This window comes from Somniosus microcephalus, chromosome 11 (assembly GCF_052327205.1).
Source record: "Somniosus microcephalus isolate GS21.2 chromosome 11, FLI_Smic_1.0, whole genome shotgun sequence".
Taxonomy (NCBI): Eukaryota; Metazoa; Chordata; class Chondrichthyes; order Squaliformes; family Somniosidae; genus Somniosus; species Somniosus microcephalus.
The window spans coordinates 91,670,433-91,691,422 of record NC_140997.1 but is presented as its reverse complement, the minus strand read 5'-3'; the positions used below and the strand labels follow the sequence as shown (position 1 = coordinate 91,691,422).

The following is a 20,990-nucleotide window of genomic DNA, read 5'->3' as shown; positions in this document are numbered from 1 at the left end:
GATGTGACCTCTTTGTTTGCTATCACTATACTACTTCCTGTTGAGTGACCCTACTGGCCATTTCCATTTACTGCCACCTACTGGCGGCAACAAAACGAAACTCCTGCAATTATAAGGCAGAACAATGGCCATCTTCAACAAGGAAAGGCCCAGCCACCTTCCTGACCTTCAACAGCACCACCATTGCAGAGTTCTTCACCATCATTCTGGGATTAGTAATTGACCAGAAGCTCAGCGAGACCAGCCATGTCATCACTGGCTACAAGAACAAGGCAGTGCTCACTTGGTCACCGCACAATGCCCCTTCACCATCTACAAGGTTCAAAGCAGTTTGCTTCATTAATGCCACTGTCATTGGGCTCAATATCCACCTCCTCCACCCCGGTGCACTGTGGCTGCCGTATGTACCCTTTACAGGGACCACTGTAGCAACTCAACGAGCTTACTCCCAACAGAACCTCCCAGCTCCGTGACCGCCACCATCAAGGAGAAGATTAGCAATGTCATGGGAACACCACCAGCTCCACATTCCCCTCCAAGTCACACACTATACCGACTCAGGCATATCGCTGTTCCTTCATTGCCACTGGGCCAAACCACACCAAGTCAGACATCAGCTCCCTGAATCCACACCAACTCTCCTTTAACACATTCTGCATTTCAAAGTCCTCACCCATTACATCTCTCCAAATTGGTTTGCAGACTTACCCCACAACCTACAATAAACTTACTGATCTATAGATTCCAGGTAAACAATGGGAGATGTTGTCCTCAGGAATCGCTCGGAATTCATAAATTTGCAAAAGCGATAGCTGGAGCTTCAATAATTATACTCTTCATCTCATTTAAGGCTCACAGGGCTAAGTTTCCTGAACCAGACCCTTGGTCTGACCATTTTATAACCTTGCCCAGTCTTTCTTTCCCTCTTGTCCTCCTTTGCCATCCAACTTTAGGCAACTTTACCAGCTCCCTTTGACTAAAGACGGTTGTGAAATAATTTTAAGAACTCTCCTTTCCACAATATTTTTTAGTGGACTAACAGCAGAGACTCACTGCCCGTTTTTCAGCACTCTCTCACCAGGAAGGGTTCTCTCAGGGTCGGAGAGGATTGCTGTCAGTCCACCGGTTGGAACTCTCCAGATTCGGATCTTTGCATCCTCGCCAGCTGAAACCAGTCAAACATACACAGGGTGTCACACGTTTAGGAGAATTCCAGTTTCATAGAATCTTACAGCACAGAAAGAGGTAATTCGGCCCATCGTGCCTGTGCCAGTTCTCTGAAAGTGCTCTCCAATTAGTCCCACTCCCCGCTCTTTCCCCATAGCCCTGCAAATTTTTCCTTTTCAAGTATTTATCCAATTCTCTGTTGAAAGTTACGATTGAATCTGCTTCCACTGCCCTTTCAGGCAGTGCATTCCAGATCACAACTTGCTGCATAAAAAATGTTTCCTCATCTCCCCCCGGTTCTTTTGTCAATGACCTTCAATCTGTGTCCTCTGGTTACCGACCCTCCCACCAGTGGAAACAGATTCTTTGAGTGATTACATTCATAGCAACACTCAGAGTAACCGCTGGTGACGGGAATGTAGGTGCAGGGCTGGTATGGAAGTACCGAGGACTGTGCCCAGCACAAGGACTGGTAGCTGTGTCCACGACCGGTTGTTCAGTCACCTCGTCACCGTACACACATGCACAAACTCAGCTCTCAGTGCACAAGTGGGACCCACCGGATTAGGCAGGAAATACCTCGGCCAGTGTGAACAGACCAGAAGTGGAAAACAGTCCGGTTAAAAGGGAGCAGGTAGTGGAAATAAAGAGAAGATCGATCGAGAAATTGAATCTCCAAAGTGAGAGGAGTAAGTGACATTAGGAGGAAAACAGCATAACGCACGAGCGGGAGAGCGTGCTGGGATGAGCGATGAGGATTGGAGAGTGAGCACAGCTGAGGTTCATGGAGAACAAGATAAGAGGAGATTTGAACTTTTACAACACTGCTGCAAGTAATTGCGTCCCCAATAAAGGATCTCCCCCCAGGATACAGCAGAGACCCTGTGCTGGGAGGTTAGACCCTTAAGAATGCATCAGTACCGACAGCAAGGCGACAGCAATCGAAGGGATCCCAGCTGAGGTCTGCGACAGCCGTGCTGTTCTGGATGGTGGGCAGGGAGCAGTCGGGCAGCCGACCAGGTTTCGAGAGCTGCGGGAAACAAAGAGCATTGAACAGAAAGATCTGTAATGAACTGAACACATAAACAACCAACAGATTTCAGAATTCTGAGATAATCTCAATGGACTGGGCAGCGATAGTGGATCAGATGAGACACCACAAACAGCGAGGACCCTCTTAGAGTGGTAGATGCAGAGTAACGCTCCCTCTACACAGTCCCATCAAACACTCCCAGGGCAGGTACAGCACGGGTTAGATACAGAGTAAAGCTCCCTCTACACTGTCCCATCAAACACTCCCAGGGCAGGTACAGCACGGGTTAGATACAGAGTAAAGCTCCCTCTACACTGTCCCATCAAACACTCCCAGGGCAGGTACAGCACGGGTTAGATACAGAGTAAAGCTCCCTCTACACTGTCCCATCAAACACTCCCAGGGCAGGTACAGCACGGGTTAGATACAGAGTAAAGCTCCCTCTACACTGTCCCATCAAACGCTCCCAGGGCAGGTACAGCACGGGTTAGATACAGAGTAAAGCTCTCCCTACGCTGCGCAAATAGATGTAAACGGATATGATATAATTGGGATTACGGAGACATGGCTCCAGGGTGACCAAGGCTTGGAATTCAACATCCAGGGGTATTCAATATTCAGGAAGGACAGGCAGAAAGGAAAAGGCGGTGGGGTAGCATTGCTGGATAAAGAGATTAACACAATAGTAAGGAAGGATATTAGCTCTGATGATGTGGAATCTGTATGGGTAGAGCTAAGAAATACCAAGGGGCAGAAAACGTTAGTGGGAGTTGTATACAGACCCCCAAACAGTAATGTTGAGGTTAGGGATGGCAATAAACGGGAAATTAGAGTTGCGTGCAATAAGGGCACAGCAGTTATCATGGGTGACTTTAATCTACATATAGATTGGTCTAACCAAATTAGTAACAATACTGTGGAAGAGGAATTCCTAGAGTGTATACGGGATGGTTTCCTGGACCAGTATGTCGAGGAACCAACGAGAGATCAGGCCATCTTAGACTGGGTATTATGTAATGAGAAAGGATTAATTAGCAATCTTGTTGTGCGAGGCCCCTTGGGGAGGAGCGATCATAATATGATAGAATTCTTCATTAAGATGGAGAGTGAAGTAGTTGATTCAGAGACTTGGGTACTGAATTTAAATAAAGGAAACTACGATGGTATGAGGCGCGAGTTGGCTCGGATGGATTGGGGAATGTTACTTAAAGGGTTGACGGTGAATAGGCAATGGCAAACATTTAAAGATCGCATGGATGAACGACAGAATTTGTTCATCCCTGTTTGGCATAAAAATAAAACAAAAAAGGTAACTCAACATTGGCTAACAAGGGAAATTAGGGATAGCATAAGATCCAAGGAGAGGACATATAAATTGGCCAGAAAAAGCAGCAAACCTGAGGATTGGGAGCAGTTTAGGATTCAGCAAAGGAGGACAAAGGGATTAATTAAGAGGGGGAAAATAGAGTATGAGAGTAAGCTTGCTGGGAACATAAAAACTGACTGTAAAAGCTTCTATAGATATGTGAAGAGAAAAAGATTGGTAAAGTCAAGCGTAGGTCCCCTGCAGTCAGAATCAGGGGAATTTATAACAGGGAACAAAGACATGGCAGACCAATTAAATACATACTTTGCTTCTTTCTTCACAAAGGAGGACACAAATAAACTTCCAGAGATGTCGGGGAACATAGGGTCTAATGAGAGGGAGGAACTGAATGAAATCAGTATTTGTAGGGAAATGGTGTTAGGGAAATTGACGGGATTGAAGGCCGATAAATCCCCAGGGCCTGATAATCTACATCCTAGGATACTTAAGGAAGTGGCCCTAGAAATAGTAGATGCATTGCTGGTCATCTTCCAAAATTCTATAGACTCTGGAACAGTTCCCATGGATTGGAGGGTAGCTAATGTAACCCCACTATTTAAAAAAGGTGGTAGAGAAAAAACAGGGAATTATAGACTGGTAAGCCTGACATTGGTAGTGGGGAAAATGCTAGAGTCCATTATAAAAGATGTAATAGCAGAGCACTTGGAAAACAGTGACAGGATCGGACAACGTCAACATGGATTTACAAAAGGTAAATCATGCTCGACTAATCTACTGGAATTTTTTGAGGATGTAACTGGTAGAATAGATAAAGGGAGAATCAGTGGATGTGGTGTATTTGGACTTTCAGAAGGCTGTCGATAAGGTCCCGCATAAGAGACTAGCGTGCAAAGTTAAAGCACATGGGATTGCGGATAAGGTACTGACTTGGATAGAAAACTGGTTGGCAGACAGGAAGCAAAGAGTTGGAATAAACGGGTCTTTTTCCGAGTGGAAGGCAGTGACTAGTGGGGTACCGCAGGGATCAGTGCTAGGACCCCAGTTATTCACAATATATATTAATGATCTAGACGAGGGAACTAGATGTAATATCTCCAAGTTTGCAGACGACACAAAGCTGGGTGGGCATGTGTGCTGTGAGGAGGATGCAGAGAAACTCCAGTACAATTTGGACAGGTTGGGCGATTGGGCAGATGCAGTATAATGTGGATAAATGCGAGGTTATCCACTTTGGTGGCAAAAACAGGAAGGCAGATTATTATCTGAACGGCAATAGATTGGGAAAAGGGGAAGTGCAATGAGACCTGGGTGTCCTTGTGCACCAGTCGCTGAAGGTAAGCATGCAGGTACAGCAGGCAGTTAAGAAGGCAAATGGTATGCTGGCCTTCATAGCGAGAGGATTCGAGTACAGGAGCAAGGCTGTCTTGCTGCAGTTGTACAGGGCCTTGGTGAGACCACACCTTGAGTATTGTGTGCAGTTTTGGTCACCTTATCTGAGGAAGGATGTTCTTGCCATGGAGGGAGTGCAACGAAGATTCACCAGACTGATACCTGGTATGGCAGGAATGACGTAAGAAGAGAGATTGGGTCGATTAGGCTTATATTCGCTAGAGTTTAGAAGAATGAGAGGGGATCTCATTGAAACTTATAAAATTCTAACAGGACTAGACAAGACTAGATGCAGGAAGGCTGTTCCCGATGGCAGTGGAGTCCAGAACCAGGGGTCACAGTCTAAGGATAAGGGGTAAGCCATTTAGGACTGAGATGAGGAGGAATTTCTTCACCCAGAGAGTGGTGAACCTGTGGAATTCTCTACCACAGAAGACAGTTGAGGCCAATTCATTAAATATATTCAAGAAGGAGTTAGATATATTTCTTAAGGCTAAGGGGATCAAGCGATATGGGGAGAAAGCGGGGACAGGGTACTGAATTTGGATGATCAGCCATGATCGCATTGAATGGCGGAGCAGGCTCGAGGGGCCGAATGGCCTACTCCTATCTTCTATGTTTCTATGTCCCATCAAACACTCCCAGGGCAAGCACAACATGGGTTAGATACAGAGTAAAGCTCCCTCTACACTCTTTACAGTCGAAGTGGTTTCCTGCTGTATGAGCCTCAGCCCTAACTCGGGCTTCTCCTGAAAGTAACACTTCCACACAATCCAGTTGTATTGTTGACATTCCCGGCGGGTACAGAGTGACAGAATTCGCTGCCAAGTGATCACCTCCAGCACGGCGATCTGCCCCCCTGACTGCGACAGCGGAACTGCAGCTCGCTCACGATTCACGCAGAATCCATCGGACTCGCCCGGTGTGGTCAGGTTTAACCCTTTCAGATTGGTGATGTGTGTCCCCCGATGGGCCACAGTGCCCTGCAGGTGTCTGAACCTCGAATTGGAGCCTGACAAATGAAATTGAGAACCAGATGTTGAAAATGTGGTCGTCACGACATGGAATCACCAACTCACGGCTCCTGCACCCCATCGCCCTCCACCTCGTGCACAACTGCTTTCAGACCCGCACAGTGAGCATACTGCACTCGTTCCCGACCCCACACAGTGAGTATATACCCAGTTTGTCACTCAGATTTATCGACCAATCCTCTGCCCCATTGCACGTCGCTCGATCCTCGTCTTCTCTTTCCACTACAGCATCAGATACTCATTAATAGCAAATCGTTCCAACTCCTCCAGAACACTGATAAGCATTTTCTCGGCTTCTCACTCCAACTCACCCAAGATGCTGCTCAGAGATTTATGGCTCTGAGGGGTTGTTGCAAAATCGCTGGACTTTGCACTGGTGCTGCTCGGCGAAGTGATGGATGGCGAGATCATTGAGCTGATAGAACTTGACGACGATGTCTGTCCACTGTGAACCTGGAAGGTGTTAAAAAAAAAAACACACAACCCCAAACAGGGAGCTCAGGAACAAGGGAAGAACATGCAACATTTCCAACTGCTGCGTTCAACATAAATTAAAATATAGTTGACGCGCTTCCTACGTAAAGAACCCAGGGTGAGACCGAAGTGGAGATACAAACACCACAAACAGGGAGCTGGGATACCTCCTGACTCTTGCCTGCAGATATCTGAGCGAGACTCCTGGACCCTGGCTCATGGCCTCGCCCCTCCCTATCTCTGTAATCTCCTCCAGCCCTACAACCTTCCAAACATCTCTGTTCTTCTCCATTTCTGGCCTCTTGTGCATCCCCGATTTTCATCGCTCCACCATTAGCGGCTGTGCCTTCAGCTGTCTGGACTCTAACCTCGAATTCCCTCCCTAAACCTCTCTGCCTCACTCTCTTCCTTTAAGATGCTCTTTAAAGCCTACTTCTTTGACTAAACTCTTGGTCACCTGTCCTATTGTCTCCTTCTGTGGCTGGCTGTCAAATTTCTTTTGATAACACTCCTGTAAAGCATCTTGGGACGTTTCACTACGTTAAGGGGGTATATAAATACAAGTTAAGAACATAAGAAATAGGAGCAGGAGTAGGCCATTCGGCCTCTCGAGCCTGCTTCGTCATTCAATAAGATCATGGCTGATCTGATCTTGGCCTCAACTCCACTTTCCCGCCCGCTCCCCATAATCCTCAACTCCCCTGTAGCTCAAATATCTGTCTATCTCTGCCTTGAATATATTCAATGACTCCGCCTCCACAGCTCTCTGGGGTAGAGAATTCCAAAGATTCACGACCCTCAGAGAAGAAATTCCTCCTCATCTCCGTTTTAAATGGGCGACCCCTTATTCTGAAATTATGCCCCCTAGTTCTAGATTCGCCCACGAGGGGAAACATCCTCCCTGCATCCACCCTGTCAAGCCCCCTCAGAATCTTACATGTTTCAGTAAGATCACCTCTAACTCTTCTAAACTCCAATGAGTATAGGCCCAACCTTTCTTCATAAGACAACCCCTTCATCTCAAGAATCAACCGAGTGAACCTTCTATGAACTGCCTCCAATGCAAGTATAACACCCCATAAATAAGGAGACCAAAACAGCACGTTGTACACCAGGTGTGGTCTCACCAGCGCCCTGTACAGTTGTAGCAAGACTTCCCTACTTTTATACTCCATCCCCCTTTGCAATAAAGGCCAACATTCCATTTGCCTTCCTAATTACTTGGTGTACCTGCATGCTAACTTTTTGTGTTTCATGTACGAGGACACCCAGATCCCTCTGTACCGCAGCATTCTGTAGTCTCTCTCCATTTAAATAATAATTTGCTTTTTTATTCTTCTTACCAAAGCGGATAACCTCACATTTTCCCACATTATACTCCATCTGCCAAACTTTTGCCCACTCACTTAACCTGTCTATATCCCTTTGCAAACTCTGTGTCCTACTCAAAACTTACTTTCCCACCTATCTTTGTACCAGCAGCAAATTTGGCTACAGTACACTCGGTCCCTTCATCCAAGTCATTAATATAGATTGTAAATAGTTGAGGCCCCAGCACTGATCCCTGTGGCACCCCACTTGTTAGTTTGCCAACCTGAAAATGATCCATTTATCCCGACTCTCTGTTTTCTGTCAGTTAACCAATCTTCTATCCATGCTAATATATTACCCCCAACCCCGTGAGCTCTATCTTGTGCAGTAACGTTTTATGTGGCACCTTATCGAATGCCTTCTGGAAATCCAAATACACTACATCTACTGGTTCCCCTTTATCCACCCTGCTCGTTACATCCTCAAAGAACTCTAGTAAATTTGTCAAACACGATTTCCCTTTCATAAAACCATGTTGACTCTGCTTGATTGTATTATGATTTTCTAAATGTCCTGCTATTACTTCCTTAATAATGGATTCCAGCATTTTCCCAATGACAGATGTTAGGCTAACTGGCCTATAGTTTCCTGCTTTCTGTCTTCCTCCTTTCTTGAATAGGGGCATTACATTTGCGGTTTCCCAATCTGCTGGGACCTCTCCAGAATCCAGGGAATTTTGGTAGATTACAATCAACGCAATCCACTTCTTTTAAGACCCTAGAATGCAGGCCATCAGGCCTTTAGTCACATTCGTTTGCCTAGTACTTTTTCTCTAGTGATAGTGATTGTTTTAAGTTCCCCCCTCCCTATAGCCCCATGATTATCAATTATTATTGGGATGCTTTTAGTGTCTTCTACCGTGAAGACCGATACAAAATATTTGTTCAAAGTCTCTGCCATTTCCCTGTTAATTCCCCAGTCTCATCCTCTAAGGGACCAACGTTTACTTTAGCTACTCTCTTCCTTTTTATATACCTGTAGAAGCTCTTACTGTCTGTTTTTATATTTTTTGCTAGTTTACTCTCATAATCTATCTTCTCCCTCTTATTATTTTTTTAGTCATCCTTTGCTTGTTTCTAAAAATTTCCCAATCCTCTGGCCTACCATTAATCTTTGCAACATTGTATGCCTTTTCTTTCAATTTTATACCATCCTTAACTTCCTTAGTTAGCCACGGATGGTTCATCCTTCTAGTAGAGTCCTTCTTTCTCACTGGAATAAACCTTTGTTGAGAGTTATGAAATATCTCCTTAAATGTCTGCCACTGCTTATCTACCGTTTTACCCTTTAATTTATTTTCCCAGTCCACTTTAGCCAACTCTGTCTTCATACCTTTGTAACTGCTTTTGTTTAAGTTTAGGACACTAGTTTCAGACCCAAGTTTCTCACCCTCAAACTGAATTTGAAATTCTATCATGCTATGATCACTCTTCCCTAGAGGATCCTTTACTATGAGATCATTAATTAATCCTGTCTCATTACACATTACCAGATCTAAAATAGCCTGCTCCCTGGTTGGTTCCACAATGTATTGTTCTAAGAAACCATCCCGAATATACTCTATGAACTCGTCCTCAAGGCTACCCTTGCCTATTTGATTTGTTCAATCTATATGAAGATTAAAATCACCCATGATTATTGCAGTACCTTTCTTAAAAGCCCCCATTATTTCTTGATTTATACTCTGTCCTACAGTGTAACTACTGTTAGGGGGCCTATAGACTACTCCCACCAGTGACTTCCTTCCCTTACTATTTCTTATCTCCACCCAAGCTGATACTACATCTTGATCTTCTGAGCCAATATAATTTCTTACCACTGCAACTGATCTCATCCTTTATTAACAGAGCTACCCCACCTCCTTTTCCTTTCTGCCTATCCTTCTGAAATGTCAAATACCCCATAATATTCAGTTCCCAGCCTTGGTCACCTTGCAACCACGTCTCTGTAATGACTATCAGATCATACCCATTTATTTCTATTTGTGCAGTCAACTCATCTATTTTGTTACGAATGCTGCGTGCATTCAGATGAAGAGCCTTCAATTTTGTCTTTTTACCATTTTTCCCTACTCTGACCTTATTCGCTGGTGCACTCTTATGTTTGTACACTCTGTCTCATCCTGTCACACTCTGGTTATCATTACCCCTATCACTACCCTGCACCATTGCCTTGTCCTTTCTCTTTGACTTACTAAATTCACCTGGTTTTGGTGATAGTCTGGTAGGGGCCCAGGTCTGAGTTTGTGGTGGTTTGTTTCAAGGGGGGGAATCAGCTGATTTCTCTGGGAGAGTGGGAATGTGTTCCTGCTCCCAATCTGAAATAGTTCAATGGATCGTGAGAACAATTCACAGGGCCGAGAATGGCGAGTAATCAGTAACCCGTCATTGTTAGCAGCAGGATGGGGAACTCACTGGCTCCCATCGATTGAAACACTCCTTACTAGCTTTCCTGTTTTCCAGGGCACTTCTTTTGTTTCTGCCTCTTCCCTTGCAAATTGTTCGCTCAGTTGTGCCAAAGATCCCTGCAGGCTGGGCATAGCGCTGGAGGTGAATCTCTGCTTGGTGCGTTTTCCCGGGTGTAAGCAAACTTTCGGCACCTACAGGAACAAAAACAGCAGTTACAGCAACTCCTGAGGCCACACAATCCGAAATATATAACTGGCACAGAGTGTGTGTGTGGGTGTGCGACACGGAGAGAGCGCGGCACAGAGAGAGGGCGCGACACCGAGAGAGGGCGACACACAGTGACTGGTCCAGCTCCACGGTCAGGAGTGAGAGTTAAGTGACTCTAAAGGGACTTACACTGGTGATAAACGAGCTCTCAATGTAATCAAAAATTCTACATCTCAACAAAGAAGCTGACTCCACTGTAACCGAGTGAGTGATTTAAACTCCACGTAACCCAGTGGGACAGCAACGCCGTGCGAGAGCGACCCTGAGAATGATACTGACCTGCTCATCAGATCCATTGAACCAGTCCAGCGCAGACATTGAAGGAATATTACCAGGAGTGTCTGGGAATAAATCATCATGGAATTCCTGGAGAGACTAGGATAACAGACACAAAAAATAAAGAGTTACACCACTGATAATATCTGGTGAAGGAGTTCAGTGCCTACAGTTAATTAGTTACTGGTGCCGATTTTAAACTGACATTATCGAGGGGGGTGTTTATCGGTGGGGGGGGTGTTAATCGAGGGGGGTGTTTATCATCAAGGGGGGGTGTTTATGGAGGGGGGTGTTTATCAAGGTGGGTGTAAACTCAGGATGGTGCGAGAGGCACAGAGGAGGTTGCGAGTAAAGTTTTGATGCAAAGGGCAATTCGAATATGGGATAGATTGTCACAAGTGCCTGCTGGAGCGGAGAGAAACATGTGATTTGAGAGTAATTAAGTAAATGAAGAAAAATATTAGAGAAACGGGAGGAGATTGGATCGGTTGAGCGAGTGGGGGAAGGGCTAACATTGGCACTGATACAATGGGCCAAATGTCTCCCGCTGTGTATTCATGTTGGGTTTGGTAGGTCCACAGTGATCTCTAAACGACCTGTATCTCTGCCCCTTCTAATCCCAGAGTCGTGGGCTGCGCAAAGTAAAGGGGTGCCAGTCCCCCGGGGGCGAGGGGTGCCAGTCCCCCGGGGGCGAGGGGTGCCAGTCCCCCGGGGGCGAGGGGTGCCAGTCCCCCGGGGGCGAGGGGTGCCAGTCCCCCGGGGGCGAGGGGTGCCAGTCCCCCGGGGGCGAGGGGTGCCAGTCCCCCGGGGGCGAGTGGTGCCAGTCCCCCGGGTCGAGTGGTGCCAGTCCCCCGGGGTCGAGTGGTGCCAGTCTCCCGGGGTCGAGTGGTGCCAGTCCCCCGGGGTCGAGTGGTGCCAGTCCCCCGGGGTCGAGTGGTGCCAGTCTCCCGGGGTCGAGTGGTGCCAGTCCCCCGGGGGCGAGTGGTGCCAGTCCCCCGGGGTCGAGTGGTGCCAGTCTCCCGGGGTCGAGTGGTGCCAGTCCCCCGGGGGCGAGTGGTGCCAGTCCCCCGGGGGCGAGTGGTGCCAGTCCCCCGGGGGCGAGTGGTGCCAGTCCCCCGGGGGCGAGTGGTGCCAGTCCCCCGGGGTCGAGTGGTGCCAGTCCCCCGGGGTCGAGTGGTGCCAGTCTCCCGGGGTCGAGTGGTGCCAGTCCCACGGGGTCGAGTGGTGCCAGTCCCCCGGGGTCGAGTGGTGCCAGTCCCCCGGGGTCGAGTGGTGCCAGTCCCCCGGGGTCGAGTGGTGCCAGTCTCCCGGGGTCGAGTGGTGCCTGTCCCCCAGGGTCGAGTGGTGCCAGTCTCCTGGGGGCTGGGCGTTACTGGTTACCTTGCGAGGCACGGTGTAGCTGATGGGCACGATGGAGTTCTCAGTGAGCTGCAGCACTCGAATCACTTCACACGACATCACATCCAGCGCGAGTTTGGGCACCATGGCAACGCCCTTGGACTTCACCTCTGTCAGGCACTGGTTGACTGGAGAAATTTCACAAAGTTACATTAAGAACCCAGTCAGGCAGTCTCCGTGCCAACGCATCGACAGTGAGAAGCCAAAGCCTCAATACAGGAACGCAGGGAGAGTTCAATTCTGTATGACATATTCAGCGTTCAGCTGTAACTAATACATTTGAATTGGTTCATAAACTACAGCACAGGTGGAAAGATGCAAATATTGACATGTAGGAATGTAAAGTGGAGGCTCAAAAAGCTGCTGTGTATCTTAGACTTGCACTGTGACCTCAGGAGCTAATCATGCCAGTGACTGAACCTTACCTTGGGTTAAACTGGCCTCCGCAGCAGACACTTCAAAGCAACGTAGAACGTTATCGCCCTGCAAGCAAGAACAGAAATTATTAAATACTGTACTGCCTTACATAACCTCACCCACTACACACACATGTACAAACAGGCACCGTCAACCCCTCGCTCTGAAATGAAATGAAGAGGGTAACTGAGTCTCCAAGACCCAGACTTCAGAATGACTTTCCCCCACTAAGCTGCTGTAAGTGGCTCCCCCTCCTGGCCACTGGTAGGTGGGACGTGCTGAGCAAGTCGCTGCTGCAGGAAGGCACCAGTCGGGAGCCGATGAACTCATGGAGCCAGCCCCAGGGTGCTGGGTGGTCTTAGGCTCTGGGGCTTGGAAAACCAGGGCAGAACAGGACGGCTGCCCAAACCCAGCGGGTGAAAAAGGGGCCAATCTCACTGAGCCTTTCTAACAGTCTGGTTCTCTGATTCTTTCTTGAAAGCCTCAGTTCAACTCCTCTATCACTGGAGCAATTCTATTGATACGGCTCTGCTGACACACATCAAGTCCTTTACAGGGCAGAGGGGCACAATCTTAAAATTAGAGCCAGGCCATTCAGGAGTGAAATCAGGAAACACTTTTTCCACACAAAGGTTGTTAAGGGTAACAAGGGATATGGAACAAAGGCAGGTAAATGGAGTGGAGGTACAGATCAGCCCTGATCTAATTGAATGGCAGAACAGGCAGGAAGATCTGAATGGCCTCCTCCTGTTCCTATACAATGGACACTCAGCAGGTGGGCAAAAGGGAACAGTGGAAGTTTGGAGGGGGTGGGGAATGATTCACAGACACAGCCGAAGAAAAGGGGTTTGAGTGGCTATTTGAAAGCAGTGAGGGAGGTGGCAAGATGGAGGGACTATTGCAGGGAGTTCCAGAGAGCAAGGCCTCAGTGCCTGTACGAGCAGCCCTAGATGGTACAGGGAATAATGGGGAACAGATACATACAGCTGTCGGAGATCACTGAGGCAGGGTGGGGCGAGGTGATGGAGGGATTTGGGAGCGAGGTCCATGTTGGGGTGCACTGGGACGGGAGAGATTGGCATTGACTGAAGTGAGGGTTAGGCAGGAACCTCTGCTGGTCTGTGATGTTCTGGTGTGTTAACATAGAAACATAGAAGATAGGAGCAGGAGAAGGCCATTCGGCCCCTCGAGCCTGCTCCGCCATTCAATATCATGGCTGATCATCCAAATTCAGTACCCTGTCCCTGCCTTCTCCCCATATCCCTTGATCCCTTTAGCCTTAAGAAATATATTGAACTCCTTCTTGAATATATTTAATGAATTGGCCTCAACTGCCTTCGGTGGTAGAGAATTCCACAGGTTCACCACTCTCTGGGTGAAGAAATTCCTCCTCATCTCTGTCCTAAATGGCTTACCCCTTATCCTTAGACTGTGATCCCTGGTTCTGGACTCCCCGGCCATCGGGAACATCTTTCCTGCATCTAGTCTGTCTAGTCCTGTTAGAATTTTATAAGTTTCAATGAGATCCCCTCTCATTCTTCTAAACTCTAGCGAGTATAAGCCCAATCGACCCAATCTCTCCTCATACGTCATTCCTGCCATCCCAGGTACCAGTCTGGTGAATCTTTGCTGCACTCCCTCCATGGCAAGAACATCCTTCCTCAGATAAGGCGATCAAAACTGCACACAATACTCAAGGTGTGGTCTGACCAAGGCCCTGTACAACTGCAGCAAGACATCCTTGTTCCTGTACTCGAACCCTCTCGCAACGAAGACCAACATACCATTTGCCTTCTTAACCGCCTGCTGCACCTGCATGCTTACCTTCAGCGACTGGTGCACAAGGACACCCAGGTCTCGTTGCACTTCCCCTTCTCCCAATCTATTGCCGTTCAGATAATAATCTGCCTTCCTGTTTTTGCCACCAAAGTGGATAACCTCGCATTTATCCACGTTATACTGCATCTGCCATGCATCTGCCCAATCATTCAACCTGTCCAAATCACACTGGAGTTTCTCGGCATCCTCCTCACAGCACACACGCCCACCCAGCTTTGTGTCGTCTGCAAACTTGGAGATATTACATCTAGTTCCCTCGTCTAGATCATTAATATATATTGTGAATAGCTGGGGTCCGAGGACCGATCCCTGCGGTACCCCACTAGTCATTGCCTGCCACTCAGAAAAAGACCCATTTATTCCAACTCTTTGCTTCCAGTCTGCCAACCAGTTCTCTATCCAAGTCAGTACCTTGCCCCCAATCCCATGTGCCTTAACGTTACACGCTAATCTCTTACGCGAGACTTTATCGAAAGCCTTCTGAAAGTCCTAAGACACCACATCCACTGGTTCTCCCTTTTCTATTCTACCAGTTACATCCTCAAAAAATTCCAGTAGATTAGTCAAGCATGATTTACCTTTTGTAAATCCATGTTGACTTTGTCCGATCCTGTCACTGCTTTCCAAGTGCTCTGCTATGACATCTTTTATAATGGACTCTAGCATTTTCCCCACTACCGATGTCAGGCTTACCGGTCTATAATTCCCCGTTTTCTCTACCACCTTTTTGAATAGTGGGGTAACATTAGCTACCCTCCAATCCATGGGTACTGTTCCAGAGTCTGTCGAGTTCTGGAAGATGACCAGCAATGCATCTACTATTTCTAGGGCCACTTCCTTAAGTACCCTAGGATGCAGATTATCAGGCCCTGGGGATTTATCGGCCTTCAATCCCATCAATTTCCCTAACACCATTTCCCTACAAATACTGATTTCTTTCAGTTCCTCCCTTTCATTCGACCCTATGTTCCCCGACATCTCTGGGAGTTTATTTGCGTCCTCCTTTGTGAAGACAGAAAAGTATGTATTTAATTGGTCTGCCATTTCTTTGTTCCCCATTATAAATTCCCCTGATTCTGACTGCAAGGGACCTACGCTTGACTTCACCAATCTTTTTCTCTTCACATATCTATAGAAGCTTTTACAGTCAGTTTTTATGTTCCCTGCAAGCTTACTCTCATACTCTATTTTCCCCCTCTTAATTAATACCTTTGTCCTCCTTTGTTGAATCCTAAACTACTCCCAATCCTCAGGTTTACTGCTTTTTCTGGTCAATTTTCAATTTATATGTCCTCTCCTTGGATCTTATGCTATCCCTAATTTCCCTCGTTAGCCACAGTTGATTCACCTTTTTTGTTTTATTTTATGCCAAACAGGGATGAACAAATTCTGTAGTTCATTTGTGGAAAGGGGGTCCCAGCTAGGACAGTACACAGATTCAGTCCTGAGGTGATGAGGCCTTGAGTTTCAGCAGCAGCAAGACCCCACAAACAGCAAATGTGATAATGACCAGATAACCTGTTTTAGTGATGTTGGCTGAGGGATCAATATTGGCCAGAATATCGGGGAGAACTCCCCCTGCTCTTCTTCCAATAGTGCCATGGGATCTTTTATGTTCACCTGAGAGAGCAGATGGGGCCTCGGTTAAATGTCTACATCCGAAAGACGTCACATCGGACAGTGCAGCACTCCCTCAGCACTGCACTGGAATGTGAGCCTGGATTATGTGCTCAAGTCTGTGGAGTGGGACTTGAACCCACAACCTCTGACTCAAAAGAGGAGAGTGCTACCCACTGAGCCCACAGCTGACACTATAATTGGTTTTAATTTGTTCTTCTTTAATCTGCATTTCTAAAATGATCTATTTCCCCGATTGGCCTGTACTGTCGCTGATGTCCAGATTGGCAGCCAGTCAAAATCGTTTTGCAAGCACCAACTGCCCTACGATTCCACCAATGTAAATACAATCTGAATCGCTCGCTTCAACTAGGCTAAACTGTGTGATTTAGCTTTAGTGTGGGGCTGTAATTGTCTGGCACGTACACCTAGCATTGTGGTGAATCTGCCCCATGAATTACTGCATTGATTCGGAGCTTTTATCTGTATGTTAAAGTGTCGAGAAAGTCCATCCCCGAATGTCGGTGATGACCTGGAGCATCAGGTCATCACTGCTCACCTTTCCGGCCAGGATCAGCAACCCAGAGTCAGCGTCGTACATCGGGATCAGTGGCCTGGGGAAAGGAGACAGAGCGTTTCAGGACCACCATCCACAACACACACAACCACAGCCCCTGTCCCCAGTCAACCTGCAACATACAGAATGTTACAATGGGCCCAGCCTCAGTTAGGGAAAATCAGCCCAGGTTCCCGCGCCTGATCACGGTGCAGTGATCCTAACGGAGGGTGTGTACGTGTGTGTAGGCATCGAGTGTAAGCGGGAGCTGAGGTGGTGTGAATAGTGTGAAACTCTCACTTGGGTGAGGCACTGAGGAGCAAGCAATGTTTTACATACAATTTACAGCACTGAAATAGGCCATTCGGCCCAACAGGTCCATGCTGGTCTTTATGCTCCACATGAACCTCCTCCCACCCCTCTTCATCTAACCTCATCAACATATCCTTCTATTCCTTTCTCCCTCAGTGCTTATCTAGCTTCCCCTTAAATGCAGCTCTGGTATTCGCCTCAACCACTCCTTGTGGCATCAAGTTCCACATTCTCACCACTCTCTGGATAAATAAGTTTCTCCTGAATTCCCTATTGGATTTATTAAGTGACTATCTTATATTGATGGCCCCTAGTTCTGGTCTCCCCCACAAGTGGAAACATTCTTCTCTACGTCTACCCTATCAAACCCTTTCCACAATCTTAGAGACCTCTATCAGGTCACCCCTCAGCCTTCTTTTCACAAACTCCAAGGTTTGTGGGAACTCTGCCCTAGCAGGGAGTCAATACTGTCAGGTCAGGAGACATTGTCGAGGAAAAAATCCTACAGATCTGGGGAACCAGGAATCTCCACCATCTTTAAATTGACACAAATATGAAAACATACTTCCAATTTAACGGCAGTATATTGAGAACCAGTGAGCAGCGGATTACAGCCCTTATCTCCAAGCTGTTTATCCGGCAGTTTATATATTTATGATTTGTTTCTTTTTACAAGTGTTCACACAAAGAGAGATGGCCATGGTTAAGAGTTTTATTTGATATGACTGCCCCTATGTGCAGCCCATTAAATCAACACTGAAATGTGTTTCACGTTGTATCTGAAGGGGTGCAGGATAGGGTAAAGCTGTCGCAGGAGGACGGCACCAGTCAAAGTCACACAATGTTTGAAGCAACGAGGAGGGCAGCACTGCCTGGAGCTCTCTGTACTACAGAGTACATTCAGTGCAGTCCAGCCTCATCGCTCAGTAAATATAATTTACAGGCAGCAGTAGCTCTCTATGTTTGAGCCGAGGCACCAAGGGTCGTCAGGCTATGCAACCTGGGGGAGCAGAGGGAGAGGGGAGTGCCTGCGGATTCTGATTCTGTTCACACACCTCCCAGCAGAGTCAGTGGGTGCTGATCAGAGGTGAAAGCCCGGCTATCTTTAACCCTCATTAGCCCAGACGAGCTGAGACCCCGACTCTACCCTGTCCCTGTGGCCAACGGATTAATATCCATCTCCTGTCACATTGCAAAGCGTCGCTGAGACCAGTTCTCACAGTCAAACACCAAATTATAATATAAAAACAGTGTGAGGTCAGAACCACACAGGGACGTCAGAGGCAGATTGAAGCAGTCTGTAGTGACACTCACTTCCACCAGAGGGCAAGGCTCGGTCTGTTCAATATCTGAATCCACACCCGGTTTTGGGGGGGGGGGGGGAGGGGAGACACGGGGAGGGGGGGGGGGGGGGGAGAGACATGGGGCGCGCACAGGGACAGGGGTCACATGGGGGGACACGAGGACAGGGGGAGGCACGGGTGGGCACCGGGAGGGGTGAGGGGGGTGTTACACGGTTTGGAGGGGTGATAGGGGGACACGGTTTAGACGGGGACGTGGGGCACGGGGAGGGGGGACGGGGGGTTACACGGTTTAGATGGGGATGGGGGGGGTTACACGGTTTACACAGGGGCGGGGTACACGGAGGCAGTGCCATGTATGCAGTGTGGGGGGGGTGGGGTGGTGAGGGGAAGATTTGAGATTGCTGACGAGGTTCAAACACCAAACTTTTCTCTTTAAAACGGTTCAGGTCCCGATTCCCAGCGGTGTGGAGACTCGCCAGATTCTGAGCCTCTCATTCCTCTCTGAGTCTCACTCGCAATCCCTGCACATTCACAGGGCTGACTGCCCCCCTGCTCTCCGCTCTAATCAAACACTGAGCGGTTCCCACACAACTTATTTACATACTGAACCTCCAGCCTTCCCACACTGGCAGTCACATAAGGCTCTGGCAGTGTCCCAGAGAGTGCATAATACGCAAACAAATACTAAACACCACTCTGTACACTAGCCCCTTGCTCACTCGATATGGTGAAAGCAGGCGACAGAGATTTTAAAAGCTGGACCCGAGTCTGGGAAGTGATCCCTTTGCTAAGCTTCACGTAAACACAGCGTTGATGTCATGCATCTTATGGCAAATCACTTCATGTGAAAATGTACAGATTACTGGAACTGCACGAGCCCCGAGGCACAGCGGATCCAGGGGTCGGTGCCCGCATCTGTCTATAGCAACTAAACTCCAGCTGAGTTAGCCCTGAACTGAACAGGTCCACTTCTCTCTCCCTGCTCCCCAATTCCAACAACAACATGCATTTATATAGTACCTTTAATGTAGTAAAAACCTCTCCAAGGCCCTTCACAGGAGCGATTATCAAACAAAATTTGTCAAAATTCCAGTCCGGGTACAGTACGAGTGTGTCAGCTGTGGCTCAGTGGGCAGCACTCTCTCCTCTGAGTCAGCAAGTTGGGGGTTTCAATTCCACTCCAGAGACCTGAGCACATAATCTAGGCTGACACTCCAGTGCAGTGCTGAGGGAGCGCTGCACTGTTGGAGGTGCTGTCTTTTGGAGGAGATGTTTAAACCGAAGCCCCGTCTGCTCCCTCGGGTGGATATAAAAGATCCAACGGCACTATTTTGAAGAAGAGCAGGTCAGCCCACCCTGTCCCGGAGACCCCCCAATAAACCCACACCATCCTGGGGAGAAGGCCCCGATAACCCACATGGGCCGTCAGAGGCCACCAATCAAGAGCTGCAGAGCCCGATGATGCCCAGCTTCCCGGAAGCTTCAGTAAGACGTTCCACGCCTGTTTGATCATTGGTGGAGGGGGGCAGAGAGCGGGGAGGGGGAGCAGAGAGAGCGGGGAGGGGGAGCAGAGAGAGCGGGGAGGGGGAGCAGAGAGAGCGGGGAGGGGGAGCAGAGAGAGCGGGGAGGGGGAGCAGAGAGAGCGGGGAGGGGAGGCAGAGAGAGAGCGGGGAGGGGGAGCAGAGAGAGCGGGGAGGGGGAAGCAGAGAGAGCGGGGAGGGGAGCAGAGAGAGCGGGAGGGGGAGCAGAGAGAGCGGGGAGGGGGAGCAGAGAGAGCGAGGGAGGGGGAGCGGGGAGGGAGAAGCAGAGAGCGGGGAGGGGAAGCAGAGAGCGGGGAGGGGGAAGCAGAGAGTGGGGAGGGAGAGCAGAGAGCGGGAGGGGAAGCAGAGAGCGGGGAGGGGGAGCAGAGAGCGGGGAGGGGGAGCAGAGAGCGGGGAGGGGAGCAGAGAGCTGGAGAGGGGGAGCAGAGAGCGGGAGGGGAGCAGAGAGCGGGGAGGGGGAGCAGAGAGCGGGGAGGGGGAGCAGAGAGCGGGTGAGGGGGAGCAGAGAGCGGTAGGAGGGGGAGCGGAGAGAGCGGGGAGGGGAGCGAGAGCGGGAGGAGGGGAGCGGGGAGGGGAGCGGAGAGCGGGGAGGGGGAGCGGAGAGCGGAGGGGAGGGGGAGCGGGGAGGGGGAGCGGGGAGCGGGAGGGGGAGCAGAGAGCGGGGAGGGGGAGCAGAGAGCGGGGAGGGGAGGCAGAGAGCGGGTGTAGGGGAGCAGAGAGCGGGGAGGGGGAGCAGAGAGCGGGGAGGGGGAGCAGAGAGCGGGGAGGGGGAGCAGAGAGTGGGGAGGGGGAGCAGAGAGCGGGGAGGGGAGCAGAGAGCGGGGAGGGGGAGCAGAGAGCGGGGAGGGGAGAGCAGAGAGCGGGGAGGGGGAGCAGAGAGCGGGGAGGGGGAGCAGAGAGCGGGAGGGGGAGCATGAGAGCGGGGAGGGGGAGCAGAGAGCGGGGAGGGGGAGCATGAGAGCGGGAGGGGGAGCAGAGAGCGGGGGAGGGGAGCGGGGAGGGGAAGCAGAGAGCGGGGAGGGGGAGCAGAGAGCGGGGAGGGGGAGCGGGGAGCGGGGAGGGGGAGCGGAGAGCGGGGAGCGGGAGAGCGGGGAGGGGGAGCGGGGAGGGGAAGCAGAGAGCGGGGAGGGGGAGCAGAGAGCGGGGAGGGGGAGCAGAGAGCGGGGGAGGGGGAGCAGAGAGCGGGGAGGGGGAGCAGAGAGCGGGGAGGGGACAGCATGAGAGCGGGGAGGGGAAGCAGAGAGCGGGGAGGGGGAGCAG

At 49.5% G+C, this 20,990-nt stretch overlaps 1 protein-coding gene across 2 annotated transcripts in view; it reads right to left on the bottom strand.

Annotated features, from left to right (window-relative positions):
- The window catches only part of coro7 (coronin 7), a 167,867-nt gene that overhangs the window by 48,882 nt on the left and 97,995 nt on the right, over positions 1–20,990 (bottom strand). For both annotated transcript variants that reach the window (XM_086001018.1, XM_086001017.1), the window contains exons 10-18: positions 16,577–16,631; positions 12,570–12,627; positions 12,127–12,272; positions 10,750–10,845; positions 10,239–10,394; positions 6,262–6,403; positions 5,753–5,928; positions 2,089–2,197; positions 1,079–1,165 (exon numbers count right to left, since the gene is read on the bottom strand). In XM_086001018.1, the coding sequence (XP_085857144.1) occupies positions 1,079–1,165; positions 2,089–2,197; positions 5,753–5,928; positions 6,262–6,403; positions 10,239–10,394; positions 10,750–10,845; positions 12,127–12,272; positions 12,570–12,627; positions 16,577–16,631 (1,025 nt within the window). The remainder of the gene's footprint in view (positions 1–1,078; positions 1,166–2,088; positions 2,198–5,752; positions 5,929–6,261; positions 6,404–10,238; positions 10,395–10,749; positions 10,846–12,126; positions 12,273–12,569; positions 12,628–16,576; positions 16,632–20,990) is intronic.